Here is an 18,941-nt window from a genome sequence, read left to right on the forward strand (position 1 = left end):
TTTGTATCCTCTTCTGCACCAAACCAGGTCACACACACGGTTTGTCCATTTTAGCCTTTTCGGTTTGATTTCTCATCTTCTGCTATATTTTTAATTTGTTATATTGGAATATTTAAAACTCGGAATCAAATTTACTATAAAATAAAATATAAATAAAATAGGATTTAAAAGTTTACTACTTTGTTTAATCGATAGTTGATAGATTTGATCACGAGAAAGAAGAGGAAAGGGACTGAGGTTTTGTGCTCAAATAAAGGAGATCAAACTTTGGAATCATCTCTCAATACGAGATCCTCCTTTTCAAACTAGCCGTATATCATCATTGTTGAAACTAGTCGTAGAGATCAATGTGTAATTGATATTTGATAGATTTGATCATGAGAAAGAAGAGGAAACGGACCAAGGTTTTGCGCTCAAATAAAGGGGATCAAACTGTAGAATCGTCTCTCAATACGAGATCTTCCTTTTGAAACTAGTCGTATATCATCATTGTTGAAACTAGTCGTAGAGATCAATGTCTATTGAAACTAGTCGTATATCATCATTTCCATATATGGAAGAATAAGCGATGACGCACATTCAAATCAACTGAATAATGAAATGGAAGATGAAGAATCTAGTATGCAGGTGCTAAATTAGAGAGAAGAAGAGAAGATTACCATATCTAGCCGAGAGGTGCTTTCCGAGCTAAGAGTTGATTAGAAGGGTTACTCGTTACACGGAGCTGATACTTGCGGAAAAGAGAGAACAATCTGAAATAGGGAAGACTTCAGACCATGTTAATCGTCGTCGTCGTCTCTCATAAAAAACTGAAATGTAAAGTGATGGAAGAAGAGAGATGGTCGCGTAGTTTGTTTGTATTATGTTTTACACTAGATTACTTGTACGATTGTACGAGATGGTGCACGCGCAGTTTGTTTGTATCCTCTTCTGCACAAAACCAGGCCACACACACACGGTTTGTCCATTTTAGGCTTTTCGGCTTGATTTCTCATCTTCTGCTATATTTTTAATTTGTTATATTGGAATATTTAAAACTCGGAATCAAATTTACCATAAAATCCAATATAAATAAAATATGATTTAAAAATTTACCTATTTGTTTAATCGATAGTTGATATATTTGATCATGAGAAATAAGAGGAAAGGGACTGAGGTTTTGCACATAAATAAAGGGGATCAAACTGTAGAATTATCTCTCAATACGAGATCCTCCTTTTCAAACTAGTCGTATATCATCATTGTTGAAACTAGTCGTAGAGATCAATGTGCAATCGATAGTTGATAGATTTTATCATGAGAAAGAAGAGGAAAGGGACTAAGGTTTTGCGCTCAAATAAAGGGGATCAAACTGTAGAATCATCTCTCAATACGAGATCCTCCTTTTCAAACTAGTCGTATATCATCATTGTTGAAACTAGTCGTAGAGATCAATGTCTATTGAAACTAGTCGTATATCATCATTTCCGTATATGGAAGAATAAGCGATGACGCACATTTAAATGAACTGAATAATGAAATGGAAGATGAAGAATCTAGTACGTAGGTGCTGAATTAGAGAGAAGAATAGAAGATTACCATATCTAACCAAGAGGTGCTTTCCGAGTTAAGAGTTTATTAGAAGGGTTACTCGTTACACGGAGATGATGCTTGCGGAAAAGAGAGAACAATCTGCAATAGGGAAGACTTCAGGCCATGTTAATCGTCGTCGCCGTCTCTGTAGAGAGAAAGCTGAAATGTAAAGTGATGGAAGAAGAGAGATGGTCGCGCAGTTTGTTTGTATTATGTTCTGCACTAGATTACATTTACGATTGTACGAGATGGTGCGCGCGTAGTTTGTTTGTATCCTCTTCTGCACCAAACTAGGCCACACACACACGGTTTGTCCATTTTAGCCTTTTCGACTTGATTTCTCATCTTCTACTATATTTTTAATTTGTTATATTGGAATATTTAAAACTCGGAATCAAAATTACCATAAAATCCAATATAAATAAAATAGGATTTAAAAGTTTACTACTTTGTTTAATCGATATTGATAAATTTGATCATGAGAAAGAAGAAGAAATGGACTGAGATTTTGCGCTCAAATAAAGGAGATCAAACTGTAGAATCATCTCTCAATACGAGATCCTCCTTTTCAAACTAGTCGTATATCATCATTGTTGAAACTAGTCGTAGAGATCAATGTGCAATCGATAGTTGATAGATTTGGTCATGAGAAAGAAGAGGAAAGGGATTGAGGTTTTGCGCTCAAATAAAGGGGATCAAACTGTAAAATCATCTCTCAATACGAGATCCTCTTTTTCAAACTAGTCGTATATCATCATTGTTGAAACTAGTCGTAGAGATCAATGTCTATTGAAACTAGTCGTATATCATCATTTCTATATATGGAAGAATAAGCGATGACGCACATTCAAATGAACTGAATAATGAAATGGAAGATGAAGAATCTACGTACGCAGGTGCTGAATTAGAGAGAAGAAGAGAAGATTACCATATCTAACCAAGAGGTGCTTTCCGAGCTAAGAGTTTATTAAAAGGGTTACTCGTTACACTTGAGATTGTACACACACACTGCCAGAGAGAGAGGGAGAACTAAATCTGAAGTAGGAAACAGAGATTATGCTTGCGGAAAAGAGAGAACAAGCTACAAACCATATTAATCGTCGTCTCTTTAGATAGAAAGCTGAAATGTAAAGTGATGGAAGATGAGAGATGGTGCGCGCAGTTTGTTTGTATTATGTTCTGCACCAAATTACCTATACGAGACGGTGCGCGCAGTTTGTTTGTATTATGTTCTGCACCAAATTACCTGTACGAGATGGTGCACGCAGTTTGTTTGTATTCTGTTATCGACCAAATTACCGGTCCAGGCCCCACACACAGTTTGTTATTCTCTGACCATTTTAGCCTTTTCGAGACGGCTTGATTTCTCATATCTTCTACTATAAGATCATCTGTCTCTGATTTGGGAGTTTTTCAACAATGTCGTTTTCTTAATTCAAGCTAGATTTAATATTTTGTTGGATATATTTTATCTTTTCTTACTCATTTTGATTTGATTAATAATCTAATTTTAAATTCCGACATGTGTGAGAGATGACAAAATACTTTCACACCACTACGGAATTGCACACTAGCCCCAGAACTATCAACCGCAACCACTTTAGCATTTACCAACATTCCAGGCTTAACATCTGAGTGAGTGAAAACTGAATTTTCAAAATCACTAGTCTATGATAACCACAAAAACAGAAAACATAATTGATCATGAGAAAGAAGAGGAAAGGGACTGATGTTTTGCGCTCAAATAAAAGGGATCAAACTATAGAATCATCTCTAATTACGAGATCCTCCTTTTCAAACTAGTCGTATATCATCATTGTTGAAACTAGTCGTAGAGATCAATGTGCTCATGTCAAAAATAGTTATCCCATTTTCTCAATTTCAACATAATTATCATATCTTTATCATATCTTGATCCATAATTTCAAACAACATCCTTTTTAAACAAAATGATTTTCATATCAAATCTCACTTATCAAAATAAATATATATAGATATAGTTGAACTGTAAATAGATAAAGATTTCATACCGTTGATCCCAACTTATCTCTTGCTTAGAATTCCAAATAACCCTCATCTTCTTATTTCTATTTCTCTTACTCGGTTAGAATTCTACAACTTTTATGTTAATTGCTTTAGTTTAATCTAATAAGAAAATTAGGGCAAAGGTAATGGAACTAAAGTAATATAAATGAAAAGATGAAGAAAGTGAATGAAAACTTAGATATATGATTGTTGTTGTTAATTAATATACAGATGTTCAACATGCATAGCACTACGTGTAATGTTTTAAAACATAACACATGTTTTCTAACATAACACCTGTTATTTTTCTCCCTTATATATTATATTATTATAATACTATAATAATATCTGAGTATTACAGTCCGGTCGAATGTGTGTTATTATTATTAGGTGAGGTTCTTAGTTTAGCAATCGATAGTTGATAAATTTGATCATGAGAAAGAAGAGGAAAGTCAGAAGAGGAAAGGGACTGAGGTTTTGCGCTCAACCAAATAACAACCAAATGAATAACCACAAACATACAAACCACAAGTTATGAATAATTACTAGAAAAGATTAGTAATGCTTCCTTAATAGTGTTAATAGAGTCAACATCTTTATTTTCTAGTTTAAAATTGTTATTATGTAAATGTTTTGTTACTTGATTTTATTTATTTATTTTATTTTAAATTAATTTAAAATATGTAAAATTTTAATGATTAGACATATAAAATGCAAAGTTAGATGTAGGGCTGCAGATCGTGAGTCTCGGTTAAAATTCAACTTTAGTTTGACTTTGATCAAGTTCGAGTCAAGCTCGAACCGACTCATTTAATATTCGAGTCGAGCTCGAGCTCATATAATATTTGCTCGATAATTTGTCGAGCTTTTTTCGAGTCTCATAATAAATAATATATTTTTTATATTTTATTTTAAGACTAAAATAAAAAATTTTAAAAAAATATTTTTTCTTTATAAATATTTAAAAATTTAATTTTAGTTCAAGTTTTCCGAGTTGGGTTGAGCTGGTAGGTAAATCGTCGAGTCGAGCTCGAATTTATAAACTCGTTCGAACTTGAGTTTGAGTCAAACTAATAAATATTTAATCGAGTCTCGAACTCAAATTAATAAATATTTAATCGAGTCGAGTTCGAATTCAAACTAGCTTAAACTCGGATTAATTCATTTGTCGGACACTAGATCCTGAAATATAATAACGATATAACTGATTTTTTCTAATAAATATTATTACTTTATAGAAAATTGACCATATATAAGAATAAAATTATGAAAAAAGAATATTCAAAAAACCAATTTTAAGAAATTAAGAATTAATTACTCTGAGTCCACTGAGTCAAGCGAGTCCTGAAAGGGAAGATCAATTTCTCTCTTCGATGAAAAATCAATGATTCGGCGTAAGTCGAACACCATTTTTGATCGATTTGGAATCTAGGGTTTTTCTTCATTCATTCTCAAGAACAAAAATGACAGTCGGTGTTCTCGCTTTGCAGGGATCCTATAACGAACACATAGCAGGTTTCTTCTTCTTCTTCTTCTTCTTCTTCTTTTTCTTCTCTTTATCTCTTTACTTGATTGATGTTTTATTGATCTAACAGTGCTTAGAAGACTGGGAGTGAAAGGAGTTGAGATAAGAAAGCCTCAACAGCTTCAAAATGTAACCTCTCTCATTATCCCTGGTGGGGAAAGCACTACCATGGCCAAGCTAGCTGAATTCCATAACTTTGTAATTCTCTTACTAATTAACTCTAAATTCGATTCATCATCATCATCATACATCAGATCAGATCAGATATATGTTATTGTTATATATGCAGTTTCCTGCTTTACGTGCATTTGTTGAGACTGGAAAACCAGTTTGGGGAACCTGTGCAGGTCTTATATTCCTTGCTAATAAAGCTGTTGGTAAGTTTTCCTCCATTTTCTCTTCTCTGTTACTAAACAAATTCTCAACTAGTTATACATCTCAGGACAAAAACTTGGTGGGCAGGAACTTGTAGGGGGGCTTGATTGTACTATTCATCGCAATTTCTTTGGTAGTCAGGTAAACCCTAACAAATCTCATTTCACTGAACATGGGTTTTTGCTTATACATTTGCATTTTCATTTGGAAGACATCATTTTGTCCTGTTTTCTCATCTGGGTATGGAATTAGATGAGATTTCATTTAGTAATAATGATCCCCATTTGAAGACACTTATATTTTTCATATGTGTGTGGAATTAGATGAGATTTTGTTTAGTATCAGACTGACCCCATTTGAAAACACTTATAATAATTTGCATGTGTGTGGAATTCGATGAGATTTCGTGTTAAGTAACAGAACCACCCAACACTTATAATTTTCATCTGGGTGTGGAATTAGATGAGATTTCATTTAGTAACAATGATCCCATTTGAAAACACTTATAATTTTCATATGTGTGTGAAATTAGATGAGATTTCGTTTAGTAACAGACCGACTCCATTTGAAAACACTTATAATTTGCATGTGTGTGGAATTCGATGATATTTCGTTAAGTAACAGAACCACCCCATTTGGAAACACTTATAATTTTCATCTGGGTGTGGAATTAGATGAGAGTTCGATTAGTAACAATGACCACATTTGGATCTACATTTAGATTAAGTTTGGTTTCCACATATTTTTTTTTTATTTTAAAAAACGGTTTAACACCATTTCATTAAAAAGCCAAAAGTGGGAGGGTCAATAATCAAAACTAGACAAACCCTAGTTTTGATCGTAAGATGACAAACAAACGACCCAAAAGTTTCCACACTTATTTGTATCTGAATCTACTATATCCATAAACAAGAATTTAGTTTTGGCTATAGAATTGCTCTTCCGGACAAATGTGTTGTCCATTTGATCTGAAAACTTCGTCTTGGAGAGGTGTAAAAGTTTCATGAGGAGGCTGGTTTGATGTGGGGGTCAAATGAATAAAATGCCCTTAATGGTGTTGTTGGTGTTTTTCTTGATTACGAAAAACAGATTCAGAGTTTTGAAACAGAAGTAGAAGTACCCGAGATAGCAGATAAAGAAGGTGGACCTCCCACATTTCGTGGAGTCTTCATCCGAGCACCTGCAGTTCTTGAAGTTGGTCCAGACGTACAAGTGCTGGCTACTATTCCTGTCTCAGCTCTGGCTACTATTTCAGTTTCAGCTTTGGCTCTTCAACTCAATTCTTTGGGTCTAGTTGATAGTATTAGTAGTGTAATAGTTGCGGTTAAGCAAGGGAACTTGCTGGGAACTGCCTTCCATCCTGAACTAACCGCGGATACTAGATGGTACACGATACTTTCATTAATTTCTTGTCGAATCATGCCAGTGCCTACCCATTTAACATGACTTTGGCAGGCATAGCTATTTCTTAAAGATGGCGGATGAAGATGATGACGAAGAAGAAGAAGGAACTTCAAATGGGGAAGAATTGAATTCATTATCATATCAGCAGAAGCAATTGAAACCAGAACTTCCAATATTTGAGACAAGAAGAACCCTTGTTTGATTTTGGGTATGTTCTAAATCTCATATGCTTTATTTATAATTATTTTTGTTAATGATTTGAATAATAAGATGGTTAATTATTTGTAAGTCAAACAAGCTCTAGTTTATATGCTTTGAGAGCTTATTTGACACATTTTTTAGATTTTTTAAAGAACATGTATTGGTATGCTTCATTTTATTTGGATTATGATTCGATTAGTTTTATATATTTGTTTAGTCATTATTAGAATATATTATTTCTTCTAAATCAACAGAAAATTAACCGAATTTAACAAATTAAATTGATGAATGTTTAATATTTGTCAATAATCTTAAAAAAAAACCTTTAATAATATGTTCATTGAATATTTGAATCCCAATATGTGTGCATAAACGATAAATATTACTTTTGTTGGATATTAACAAATTTCTTCAATTATTATTTTATTTTTAAAATAAAGTTCTTCTATAACACTATTTTTAGTTATATATATTCTGTTGAGTAGAAAATTATCATTATAATTTCAAATATAATATTTTTATTAGAAATTATTTCTTACCTAAAATAAGTTGTTACAAATATAACATTAATTTATAAATAATAAAATATAATGGTGGTTAAATAAAAAAAATTTATAAAAATTAAATTTTTAGTGGAATCATCAACAATTATACAATTTCTTAAAAAAAGACTTCAAAACTGAATCAATTTGAGTTTTATAACGGTACGGAGAGCGAACCGAACATATGAATCTTTAACCAAAGTTCTAAACGGCAATAAAATTTGTCTTTGTTCAAGGATTGATAAACAACGTCGACAAGAGTTCAATCAAATGATAACTTATGGTAAAACAACGAGAAAAAGTTGTGTTCGATGGTTTCTTATCATTTTAATCATATATGCAGATATGTAACAGTTTTCACTTTCGCTCATAATATTGATAGAAATTTTTTCAAAACAGTTGGTTTGTACATTTTACTTCCTTACTCATCCTTATCAAACTCAAACAAGGTATTCATTGAAATTATCTTAAAAAATTATAGATTTTTTTTCCACGAAATTTAATTTTTATAAATTTGTTATATTATTTATATAATAAATTCTCTTTTAGTCGTTTAGATTTTGTAAATATTATTTTATATTATTTAAAAATTAATTTTGATATGTAACTCATTTTCTAATTGATGTGAAACTTAATTATGAGTATCAAATTTAGTTATGAATTAAATATTTGTTTATTTGTATAGGAATTAGATAAAATGTATATATTTATATCATTAACCAAAAAAATAATAACAATGTATTTTTTTTATAAGTAGGTATTATTATTTATTTATTTTTATTTTCAAAATTACAACACATTTTGATAAATTTAAAATTTTAGTTCATTTCTTTAGTTTGATTTATCTTGAGTTATATATATATATATATATGACAAGAAAACTTAAAACTGCTCTTTTATCTTCATCTTCTTCCTCAATTCAAATTCAAATTTCAAAAAGAGAGAGAGAATCATTCAATTACAGATGAACGGAAAACATTCGAAAATGGAAAATTCCGCTCCTACTGTTCCAGGTAATCATTTCTTTCCATCTTCAATCCATCTATCATCATCATCATCAACTGAAAAAAAAAATCAAAATTTGCAGGAAAAAAATTACTCCCATCGAAGCCAAGAATCGCCCGTCTTCCAATCCAACCTCCAAGAAAAAATCTCACAGATCCACCACTCCAGAGGTAATTAATCACTCACTTCATTCTTTACCAAATCTTGTTCTCTAAATCTTCAATTCCTTACTTCTACATTTCCAATCGATCGAAGAAGACAAGTTTTCGGCACTACCAGAAACCCTAATCTTCCGATTAAGCCACCTCCAGAGAAGATTCGAATCAGAAAAGCGCCGATCCGTAACGTCAAGAGAAACCCAGAAGAGAAAATTAAGAAAGAATCATCCCCAGAAGAGAAAATTAAGAAAGAATCATCCCCAGATTCCCCTCCACGAACCCCAGTAACAATAGTAAGTTGTTCTAAACCTAATCTTCTATCATCAGGAACAACTCCATATTACAGTGGAGAGATCTGTAATAAATCATGGATAGAAAGAATGGAGATGGCTTCGTATTGGGTTAATCAGATTAAATTAGCGGAGGTTTCTGGGAAGGATTTTGTTTCGGTTGCTTTCTTTAAACTTGCATTGGAATCAAAAGCAGAGGTTAGGGTTTCTTCATTATTATCTATTTGAATTCTGATTGTTTTGGTGATTTGGTGTTGAGTTTTTTGAATTGGTTTGTTGTGTTAAAGCCTATTGAGAATCTTCGAGATGAGCTGAAACAGTATTTGTTGAGAAATGAGAGATTGTGCAGTGAAGATCAATGGAAAGATGTTTTAAACATGTATGGATTGTCATTGGAAGATATGATGAAACTGAAGGAGGTGAAGGAGGAAGAAGAAGGTAAAGAGGGATGAGATTTATGATTTAGATGAGAAATGTTCATCAAAGTTTCTTTATTTTGAGAAGTTAGGAATAAATGTTGAAGAAAGATAGGATTTTTATTATCATTTGGAAATTGGAATGTTTGCAAACTAATTGAAAGCCTATATTGAATTTCTCTATGTCTTGTGCAAAATGTTTTATTCAATCTTTGAATGATTTTATAAATAATTTAAACTTTACATTTCTCCGTTCGACCTCACGACTTCTTCTTTCTGCTAGGCTAGATTATCAATAATTTATTGATACTTATAAACGATTAATATAATCTTATTTTTATTACTCACTTCATTAAAAAAAATAAAAAATAAAATAATTAATGGGATATAATCTTATATATTTCATATTTGTAAATTTAAATATTAACTAAATGAGTTGATTAACATTATCCATTATTTAAAAAAAAAAACTAGATAATTCAATTGGTCTTGAAATTTGTTAGAAATTGAAATGTTTATAAATGAAGAAAAGAGACAGCATTCATTGTTTATAAAAGCTTTTGTTTAGGAGAATTATTTTTTCTTAGACCATCTCCAACTGGACACCAAAACGCAAACGCATTCTCATTTTTGCTCCAACCGGACACCAAAACGCAAACGCATTCTCATTTTTGCTCCAACCGGCCATAATACACATACCCAAAATGAGAATTTACTCTCTCTCTCAAAAAAAACCCATATATGCGTAGTTACTGATCATTTCCCAAATTTTTTTTATAAATTTTCAAATAAGCCCTTGAAATATATATACTCTTTAATTTAAATATTAAACTTGTTTATATGAATTATTTGAAACATTTCATTTGCTCTATAATTAAATATTAAATTTTATTATACTTAAATTTTATTTAATTTATTTTTTATTTTATTATATATTTTTATGTTATATTCTATAACTTAAATTTTAGTATAATATGTTTATTTATTTAAATATATTATTAAATTATATGTTAAGTATGAATTATTGATATATAATTAATTTTATTTTAATTTTATTAAAAATAAAAAAAAGATTAAGATTAAATATATAAAGTTAATAAATATATAGATAATATTAATAAGGTTAAAAAGTTAGTGTAAGAAAAGAATATTCTAAGAATATTCTTTTGAGTTTGAAAATGGGTTTTTGGGTTGGAGATGAATTACTGTTTGAAAAGACATTTACTGCATTTTGGGTTTAGGAATGGATTTGTGAGTTGGAGATGGTCTTAATAGATTAAATTTAGGAGTTCTATTCACACTTTAAATGGGAAGGTGTGATTATTGTCTAACTAGCTTTTTAATGTTGAACTAATATTATTTTTAATATACAAAGTTATAATAATGAGGCACTCATCAACTCACCAACAAAAGAGCGACAATAATTTGAGCTTCTACGGCTGTAGCCGGTTACGATCACAAAAAATAGTGACAAGAATTTGAGCTTCTACAGCTGTACCGGTTACGATCACAAAGAATATTACAACTTGCTAACACTGAATTTTTGTGATTAAAGATTTAGGATAGAAAACTAAGAGTTCGCCACATCGTCACCAGAAAAAACAAAATGAATAAAGTAAGATTCATGTGCGCCTTTCTCATATACGAAAAGATAGCACCAAATTCAACTGATTTAATGCAAGATAGTTTTTATTTTTTTAATAAAAATCAAAACTTTAAAATTTTTTTAATCCTTGAATTATTATAATGGTTATGTCAAATTAATATTTTAATAAAATATATAATATATATTAAGATTATTTTTATTATATTTTTTATTTTATGTGATTGAATTATAATTTTATAGTTTTCTAATCAAATGAATTCAATTCAAATTCCAATCTAATCATCCAAACAAACGACATATTAAGAGTTCAATATTTGGTTTGTCTTTTAATTTTGTCTCTTTTTTTTTTTTTTTTTTTTTTTAGTTTTTCTCTGATAAAATCATATATTTTATTAATTAAAATATTATTATTTTATTAAGTTAAATTAATTTTTTATAAATAAATTAATTTATTTAGTATATTTTTTTTATCAAACAATTTTTTTAAAAACAAACCCTAAAAATCAAACAAGCTCAAAAGACACTAGTTTCATTGGTGTTAAGCGTGCGAAAACTACAATGATTAAAGAGATGAACTGTGAAATGATGCAACTAGTGATCTTGATTAGGGAGAGAGATTAGAGTAATTTTGATCGATCAGAAAGACGGAAAAAGAAGAGAAATGGGCGTCTCTGCTACCGTATCATCTATTGGAATCGTGCTCTTATTGTTCTCCGTTTCTGATGCTCTTCTACCCAGGTCTGAAATATCCGAACAAAGAGAGTTTGATTACTTCATCTTAGCTCTCTTATGGCCAGGAACTCTCTGCCGAGGAACCGATCGTTGTTGCCCCTCAAATGCTTGTTGCCGAGGGTACTTACTTACTTACTTACTTAATCTTCCATTGAAACAACTCGAATGCTCTTAACTCTTTAGATAGAATCTAGGGTTGAAACATTGAATTTACTTCTTAACTTGACAGGGAGAACGCTCCGACGGAGTTTACAATTCGTACGAGGATCTACCATTTCCTATGGCATTATGTGTTGTACTATTGGGTTTGTGATGGTGGGTTATTCCTGTTGTGTTTACAGACGGATTATGGTCAAACTACAATGACGATACATGGCCTGCATGCTGCAATGGTCCTGCTTTTAACCTCAAAGAGGTAAAGTTTGGTCTTATCTTCTATTGATTTTTGTAATTGTTTGAGGTTTTAGATGAGAAGAAAGAGGAGAGATCCAATAGAGAAATGAAATTCCAAACAACTGACATATGTAATTTTTTGAAAAGACAAATCTTGAATTGTTGAATCAATACTCCAAATCATCATCCTGAAAGTCCATACAACTGTACATATTACTAAAAGAAAGTTGAATGTATCAATAAGTAACCATTATATTGCAGCTGCTAAGCTTACAAATATTACTTTTAGCACTTGCATTTTGGTGGGTTTAGGGTTTGCAGATTTCTTATGAGGTTTTCTTTTCTTACCTTTAATTGGATTGGCATTTGGCATGCTTGTTTTTATTCCCTTAGGTCTCAACATTGCTAAGTGCTCTCGAGGAGTATTGGCCTACTTTAAGTTGCGATGCATCATCAACCTGTGACGGTGGGAAAGGACTTTTTTGGGCTCATGAGGTCTTTCTCATCTTTTGGGATTTCACTTATTTTCTACTATATCCCAAATACTAACTTTTTGCAATCTTCTGATGGCGGATTGGAATGATGGTCTCTATGGGCAGTGGGGTAATTTCTAGTGCTTTTATCTGTAAAAATTTTGAATGCTTTATCAATTAATTTGAAGAACTCCTTTTAGTTGCAAAAGTTTGAAACAAGGAATAGGGATAAGAAGCAGAACAATAACTTCTAATTCAATAATCAACATCCCTTCACTTGCAAGCTCTTTATAGGCCTATTTACAATTGTGTTGTCAATTCTATTTACAAGAATACCCTAACCTTATTATACTATTTACATTTTAACAGTCATATCTGTTGCACGTTTATATCACTCAGTTTGTCATATATATGCATGTTACATAGATTTGTTTCTACTAGGGAAAATCATACTCTGAATTTCTTCTACTATTTTGTGCGAGGTCCTGTTTGGTAGGTATTACAAATCAGTGCCTAATACTTTTAAGAAAATTTTGTGAAATGGTTTAGATCCTATGCCTAAGAGAACAACAGTCTCGCGTTCTTTGTTTTTTCTTCCTTTTCCTGAATTTAAACTTCTCAATTTTGAGTCAAAAGAGACGAGCTTTAGGCCTTAGTCCAACTACTTTGCAAGTATCAAATACACTGTATTTTCCTTTTGTTTGGAATTGTATAATTGAAATTATAATTCCAATTTTATAAGAATTGGAATTGAACTTATGTTTGGAGAAATCATATAATTGCAATTTTGAAGTATGAAGAATGCAGTTACAGAAAATCATATATTCAACTCATTGGAATTAAAATTTCAATTCTTTATTCTTAACCCACAGGGTAGCTCATATAGAAATAGTCTTGCTTAAGAGACTAACGATCCGATTCCCATAAGCTGTTATGGCGGAGATCGTGCTAGCTTCCCAAAATTCAAAATAAAATTACAATCATACAAAATTACAAACAAATTAACAAAGGTTTTGGAATTGTACACTTCCAATTTTAATTTAAATTATGCTTGATTCAAACGTAGCCTCATTCTTACTCATTTGGCCTTTTTATTTGCAGAAAAACATGGGACTTGTTCATCATCCGTTGTCCATACCGAATATGATTACTTTTTGACAACACTAAATCTCTACTTCAAATATAATATTACAGTAAGAAGTCGGATATATCTGAATTATTATCGTTTTTATCCCTTTTCGTCATTTTTTTTTACACCTAATATTATGTACACCAACAGAAAGTTCTGAATGATGCTGGATACTTGCCTTCAAACTCGGAAAAATACCCTTTGGGCGGTATCATCACCGCAATTCAAAATTCCTTTCATGCAACACCATTGCTCGTTTGTTCTAATGGGGCCGTGGAAGAACTGAGGTTATGCTTTTACAAAGATTTCCAGGTACTTTGTTCTTCTTCAACTAAACTTCTCCCCAATGACCCATTCTGGCATGTATCATAAATGTATCATTTTTAATGGTTTTCACCACTTTTTTGTGCACTCCACAAAAAATTGGATAACAGGATCTTATATTATTCCTACTTCCTAGACTCCAGATATTAGTAATTGGCATCTCAATCATTGTGAATAATTCAAAAAGATTCTCAAGAACATTTAATATAAATTCCTTGGCATGAGCCTATTTCTATTTACTGTAATGGAAACTATCCCTTCAATTTTCGCAGCCACGAGATTGTGTAAAATCTAATGGTCTAGATAACATGCTATCTATGGAGAGCTCATGCCCGGACTATGTCAGCTTGCCAGAATCTGCCTCTTTAGGTGAGTTTTACTTCAAAAGAGGCATACCAACATTCCCTACAGTCTTAGAACTTTTATTTTTGTGGGCATTAGGTGTCTTAACCTAATTGTTGCAGGGCTGGGAAATGACCAGGCATTTCAGGAAGTTGAAACATTTTGAGAAATCTCATTTCAGTCCTTTCTCCTCAGATGATTGACTGAGCTTCATTTCATTTGTGTATATTTGTATGATCTGTTATGGGAAATTGGTCAAATCTATTGTGCTATGAGTTATTATTAATATTGAGTTTTATAGTTTTAACTTATTGATCAAATGTCTTTGGTTTGATTTCCAGTAAAAACTCTCTAAGTTGAACTATTTCATATAACATCATCCTATTAAAAACATGATAAAGTAAAATAAAATCTTTTAGTTTAAAAATTAAAATTAGGGATTAAACAATGATAATAAACATACAAACCTATGTCTAAAACCAACCCAAACTCATATCATGTTTATCTAAACTTAAATGAATGGTATGGTATGCTACTAAGCAAGGTTTTAAAATACGCGGTCCAATCAGACCGTGAAATGGGTGATTAATCGTACCGGTTATTAGCTTCAATACGTGAACCCTTACGAACCGGTTAAGATCCGGTTGGACCGGACGGTTCGGACGGAAAAGTGATCCCGAAATTTCCGGTTGGAAAGGTTTTTCTCTCAAACACCAAAATTTCTGTCAACAATCCTTGTTTCTGACCTGCGATAATGGTGTTTGTTTCTGCATTTTGTTGTTGACGTTACTTCCTGCAATCTTTGCCCACTGTTTAAATAATCAAAAATGTATATTTGTAGAAGAAGAGAAAAGAAGAAAGATTGGGATGAGACTGATAGAGAAGAGAAGAAGGAATGAGACGGGAGAGAGAGAAAGAGAAGAAGGGTTGTGATGGAAGAAAAGGCTGGGATGGGAAAGAGAAAGAGAAGAAGGGATGGGACGGAACGGAAAGAAAAGAAGGGATGTGATGGGAACTAGGAACGGATGGAAAGAGAAAGTTAGAGAAAGAGAAAAAGAAAAAAAAGAAAATGTGATAATGTTACCCGGTTTGCCCGGTGGTTGATACGGTTGAACCTGTTGAACCGGTATTCGTCCAAAAACCCGGTTTGATTACCGGAACGGTTTTCAAAACCTTGCTACTAAGCACATGGGTTATATTTTTTAATATTTTTAGGAATATTTAAAAATTCTATTAATTTTTTTTATTGATAAATTTGATATATATATATATATATATATATATATATATATATATATATATATATATATATATATATATATATATATATATATATATATATATATATATATATATATATATATATATAATTTCACTGCTTAATATCTACTTCAATTTTGTACATAAAATTGATATGAGTGAGAAAAATATTGATAAAAATAACAGAATAATGTTCCATTTTTTTAATGTATTAAAAATTTAATAGGACAAATATGTGCTATTGAACAATTTGTGGAGGGATGATGAAGAACACAAAATTGTATCACAAAGTCCAATAGGTAAAAAACATCCAGTTATTCTAAACAAGAATCACCAACACAACTAATTATACCTAAACCTTTATAATTAATATTATTTAATACAATATAGTTTATATATAACTGTTATTAACTAATAATAATAGTTATAACAACTTAATTTAACTATCTAACAAACTCATAACTAAATCATTAAATTATTTTAACATTTCTTCTACACTCCCCTCAAGATAAAGTCTTGTAATTGTAACTTGTGTCGAAAATATAAAAAAATGTTTTGTTTCAAATGATTTGGTAAGGATATCTTCAACCTGCATACTAGATGATACATGTGTTAGTGAAATAAAACCAGACTTGTATTTGTTTCTTACCACATGACAATTAATATCAATGTGTTTTTTCCGTTTATAAAAAACCGAATTTTCGATAATGTGAATTGCTGCTTTGTTATCACAATGAAGTGTAATTGCAGGGCAATCTGGATTTTGAAATCTGACAACAAATATGTTATCCACTACAATTCACACATTGTTGAAGTCAGGCTACGGTATTTAGCTTCAATAGAAGAATGGGAAATAGTTTGATGTTTCTTCATTTTTCAACCAATTAACGAATTCCCGAGGTATACACAATAACCTGTTAATGATTTCATTGAATCCAAACAAGATCCCCAATCACTATCACAAAAAACAGACAACTTAATATTATTGTTTGAAGAATAAAATACTCCCAAAGAAGGAGTTCTTTTCAAATATCTAACCACCTGTATAACAACATTAAAATGATATTTAGAAGGTTTATTCATTAATTGACTTAATTGTTGAACACAATATGCAATGTCAGGTCTTGTGAAGTTCAAATAAAGTAGTCTACCAACTAGTCTTCTATACTGGTTTACATCACATAAATCAACATTTATAGGATCACTAATCAACTTTATTCCTTTTATCAAAGGAATTGTAGATGACTTTGAAACAATTAATCCTAAATTAGACACAAGATTAATGACATGTTTCCTTTGATTCACATATATGTCTTCTTCTTTATGAATAATTTCTAATACTAAGAAAACTTTAGCATTGCCAAGATCTTTAATGGAATATTTAAAATCAAGTATGGATTTAATATCCTCAAAGTCCTGCAATGAATTACAAGTCAACAAAATATCATCAACATAAAGTAGTAAACAAATGATTTGATCTCTTGTCCTTTTAATAAATAAACAATGATCATTCTGAGATGGTAAAAAACTAATATTTGAAAGTCATTTAGAGATGTCAAAATGATCATTCTACCAACAAAGTTTTCTTCATTATTCAAATGTGGTAGAAAGTTTTCATTTTGATTATTAACTAAAATTTTAGGTAAAAAATTCTCAACTTGAGTTTCAGAAGAAAATTCATGCATAATATCACTTTCATATTCTTCTATGCTTATATCTTCAAGTTCATCATGTAAAAAGGATGGAACATTTACTAATTTAACTTAAGAACAAACTAATGAAGTTTCATTAGTCATGAATGAAAATATATCCTCATGAAAAATCACATATCTAGAAACTGATATAGTTCCAGTTTTTAATTCATATATATTGTATCTTTTCTGTTCATAAGATATCTAATGGACACACATTTCTTTACTCTATATGCAAACTTTGATTTTTGTGGAATTGTATTTGTAGCATACCATAAACATTCAAAAATTCTTAAGGAATTATAGTTTTATTAAGCATAAAAACTGGGGTTTTCCAAGCATTTTCATAGGCATTCAATTAATCAAATATGTAACAATAAGTAATGAATATGGTCAAATTTAAAAGGAATGTGTGAATCAAACATAATTGACCTAAATACTTGAATTAGATGTCTATATTTTCTTTTTATAACTCTATTTTTTGTGGAGTATATGCACAAATTGTTTGATGAATCATTCCTAGAAATTTAAACAAGTTAGAACATCTATTGTTTATGAATTTAGTCACATTATCTGTTGTAATTATCTTAATTGTAGTCTCATACTGATTTTTGACAACAAAAAAAAAAAACTTAAAGTTTTACAAAAACAATTTTTTTTATCGGGAATCAAGTAAACTCATGTGCATCTAGAGAAATCATCAACAATAGCATATATGAACAATTTAAAACAAATTCTTCTCCTACATGAATAAGCTCAAATATTGTTAGTTTTAGTTGTGCTATTCATGAAAGGTAATCTATGTGATTTAGACAATGAACATTTATAACAATGTTTATCTTTATGATTTTTTTGGTAAACTCTTTTAATGACTTCATCTGAGGGATGTCCAAATCTTTTATGAAGAATGTCAGAATCAACAATTGAAATGTTTACATTATGACTAAAATGATTATTATCAGAAACATTGTTTTCAAAATCTAAAAGAAAGAAATCAAAAACATTATTGGTAGTTCTATCATAAAAAACGAAGTACAAATTCCCTATCCTCTTTCCAATTTCAACAATTGATGAAAGCTTATGGTCCTGCGAAAACATGTTGTTTATGAAAAAATGCAATCTGCTTTGTTATCATCAATATGTCTAATCGTTGAAATTAGATTAAATTTGAAATATGGAACATAAAGAACCTCATTGAGTATCAATCTATCAAAAATTATAACCGATCCTATTTCAATTATGAATTTGCATGATCCGTCTGCAAAGTACGTACATTAGTCTAGGGATTTCTAACTTCTTAATGTCTTTCATTAATTTCTTATTATTGCATACATGACATTAAGTTCACGATTCTAATAACCAGTCATTTATATTTTTTTCCAGAATTTTTACTACTCATGTTAAATTCAAAAAATGTGAAAAAATAAGAGATTGGTTTAGAACACTTGCCTGTAGCTGTGCCACTTGAAGATGCTCCA

At 30.6% G+C, this 18,941-nt stretch overlaps 3 protein-coding genes across 3 annotated transcripts; all 3 read left to right on the forward strand.

Moving 5' to 3' along the window:
* The first annotated feature begins 4,940 nt into the window (after positions 1-4,940).
* LOC124912044 (probable pyridoxal 5'-phosphate synthase subunit PDX2) lies at positions 4,941-7,280 on the forward strand. Its single transcript, XM_047452600.1, has 6 exons — positions 4,941-5,112; positions 5,193-5,320; positions 5,412-5,499; positions 5,565-5,638; positions 6,587-6,882; positions 6,953-7,280. Exons 1-6 carry the CDS (start codon positions 5,061-5,063, stop codon positions 7,101-7,103), a joined length of 789 nt encoding a protein of 262 aa, XP_047308556.1. The 5' UTR covers positions 4,941-5,060; the 3' UTR covers positions 7,104-7,280.
* Positions 7,281-8,545: 1,265 nt separating this feature from the next.
* Positions 8,546-9,710, forward strand: LOC124912622. The gene is made up of 4 exons (XM_047453265.1): positions 8,546-8,657; positions 8,732-8,819; positions 8,908-9,295; positions 9,385-9,710. Exons 1-4 carry the CDS (start codon positions 8,609-8,611, stop codon positions 9,547-9,549), a joined length of 690 nt encoding a protein of 229 aa, XP_047309221.1. The 5' UTR covers positions 8,546-8,608; the 3' UTR covers positions 9,550-9,710.
* A 2,017-nt stretch (positions 9,711-11,727) lies between these two features.
* On the forward strand, positions 11,728-14,798 carry LOC124912208 (ribonuclease 2-like). The gene is made up of 9 exons (XM_047452773.1): positions 11,728-11,971; positions 12,081-12,109; positions 12,193-12,266; positions 12,638-12,739; positions 12,844-12,847; positions 13,819-13,910; positions 13,997-14,158; positions 14,443-14,539; positions 14,635-14,798. Exons 1-9 carry the CDS (start codon positions 11,781-11,783, stop codon positions 14,676-14,678), a joined length of 795 nt encoding a protein of 264 aa, XP_047308729.1. The 5' UTR covers positions 11,728-11,780; the 3' UTR covers positions 14,679-14,798.
* The last annotated feature ends 4,143 nt before the right edge of the window (positions 14,799-18,941 follow it).

The sequence above is a fragment of the Impatiens glandulifera genome, chromosome 8 (genome assembly GCF_907164915.1).
Source record: "Impatiens glandulifera chromosome 8, dImpGla2.1, whole genome shotgun sequence".
Lineage (NCBI taxonomy): Eukaryota > Viridiplantae > Streptophyta > Magnoliopsida > Ericales > Balsaminaceae > Impatiens > Impatiens glandulifera.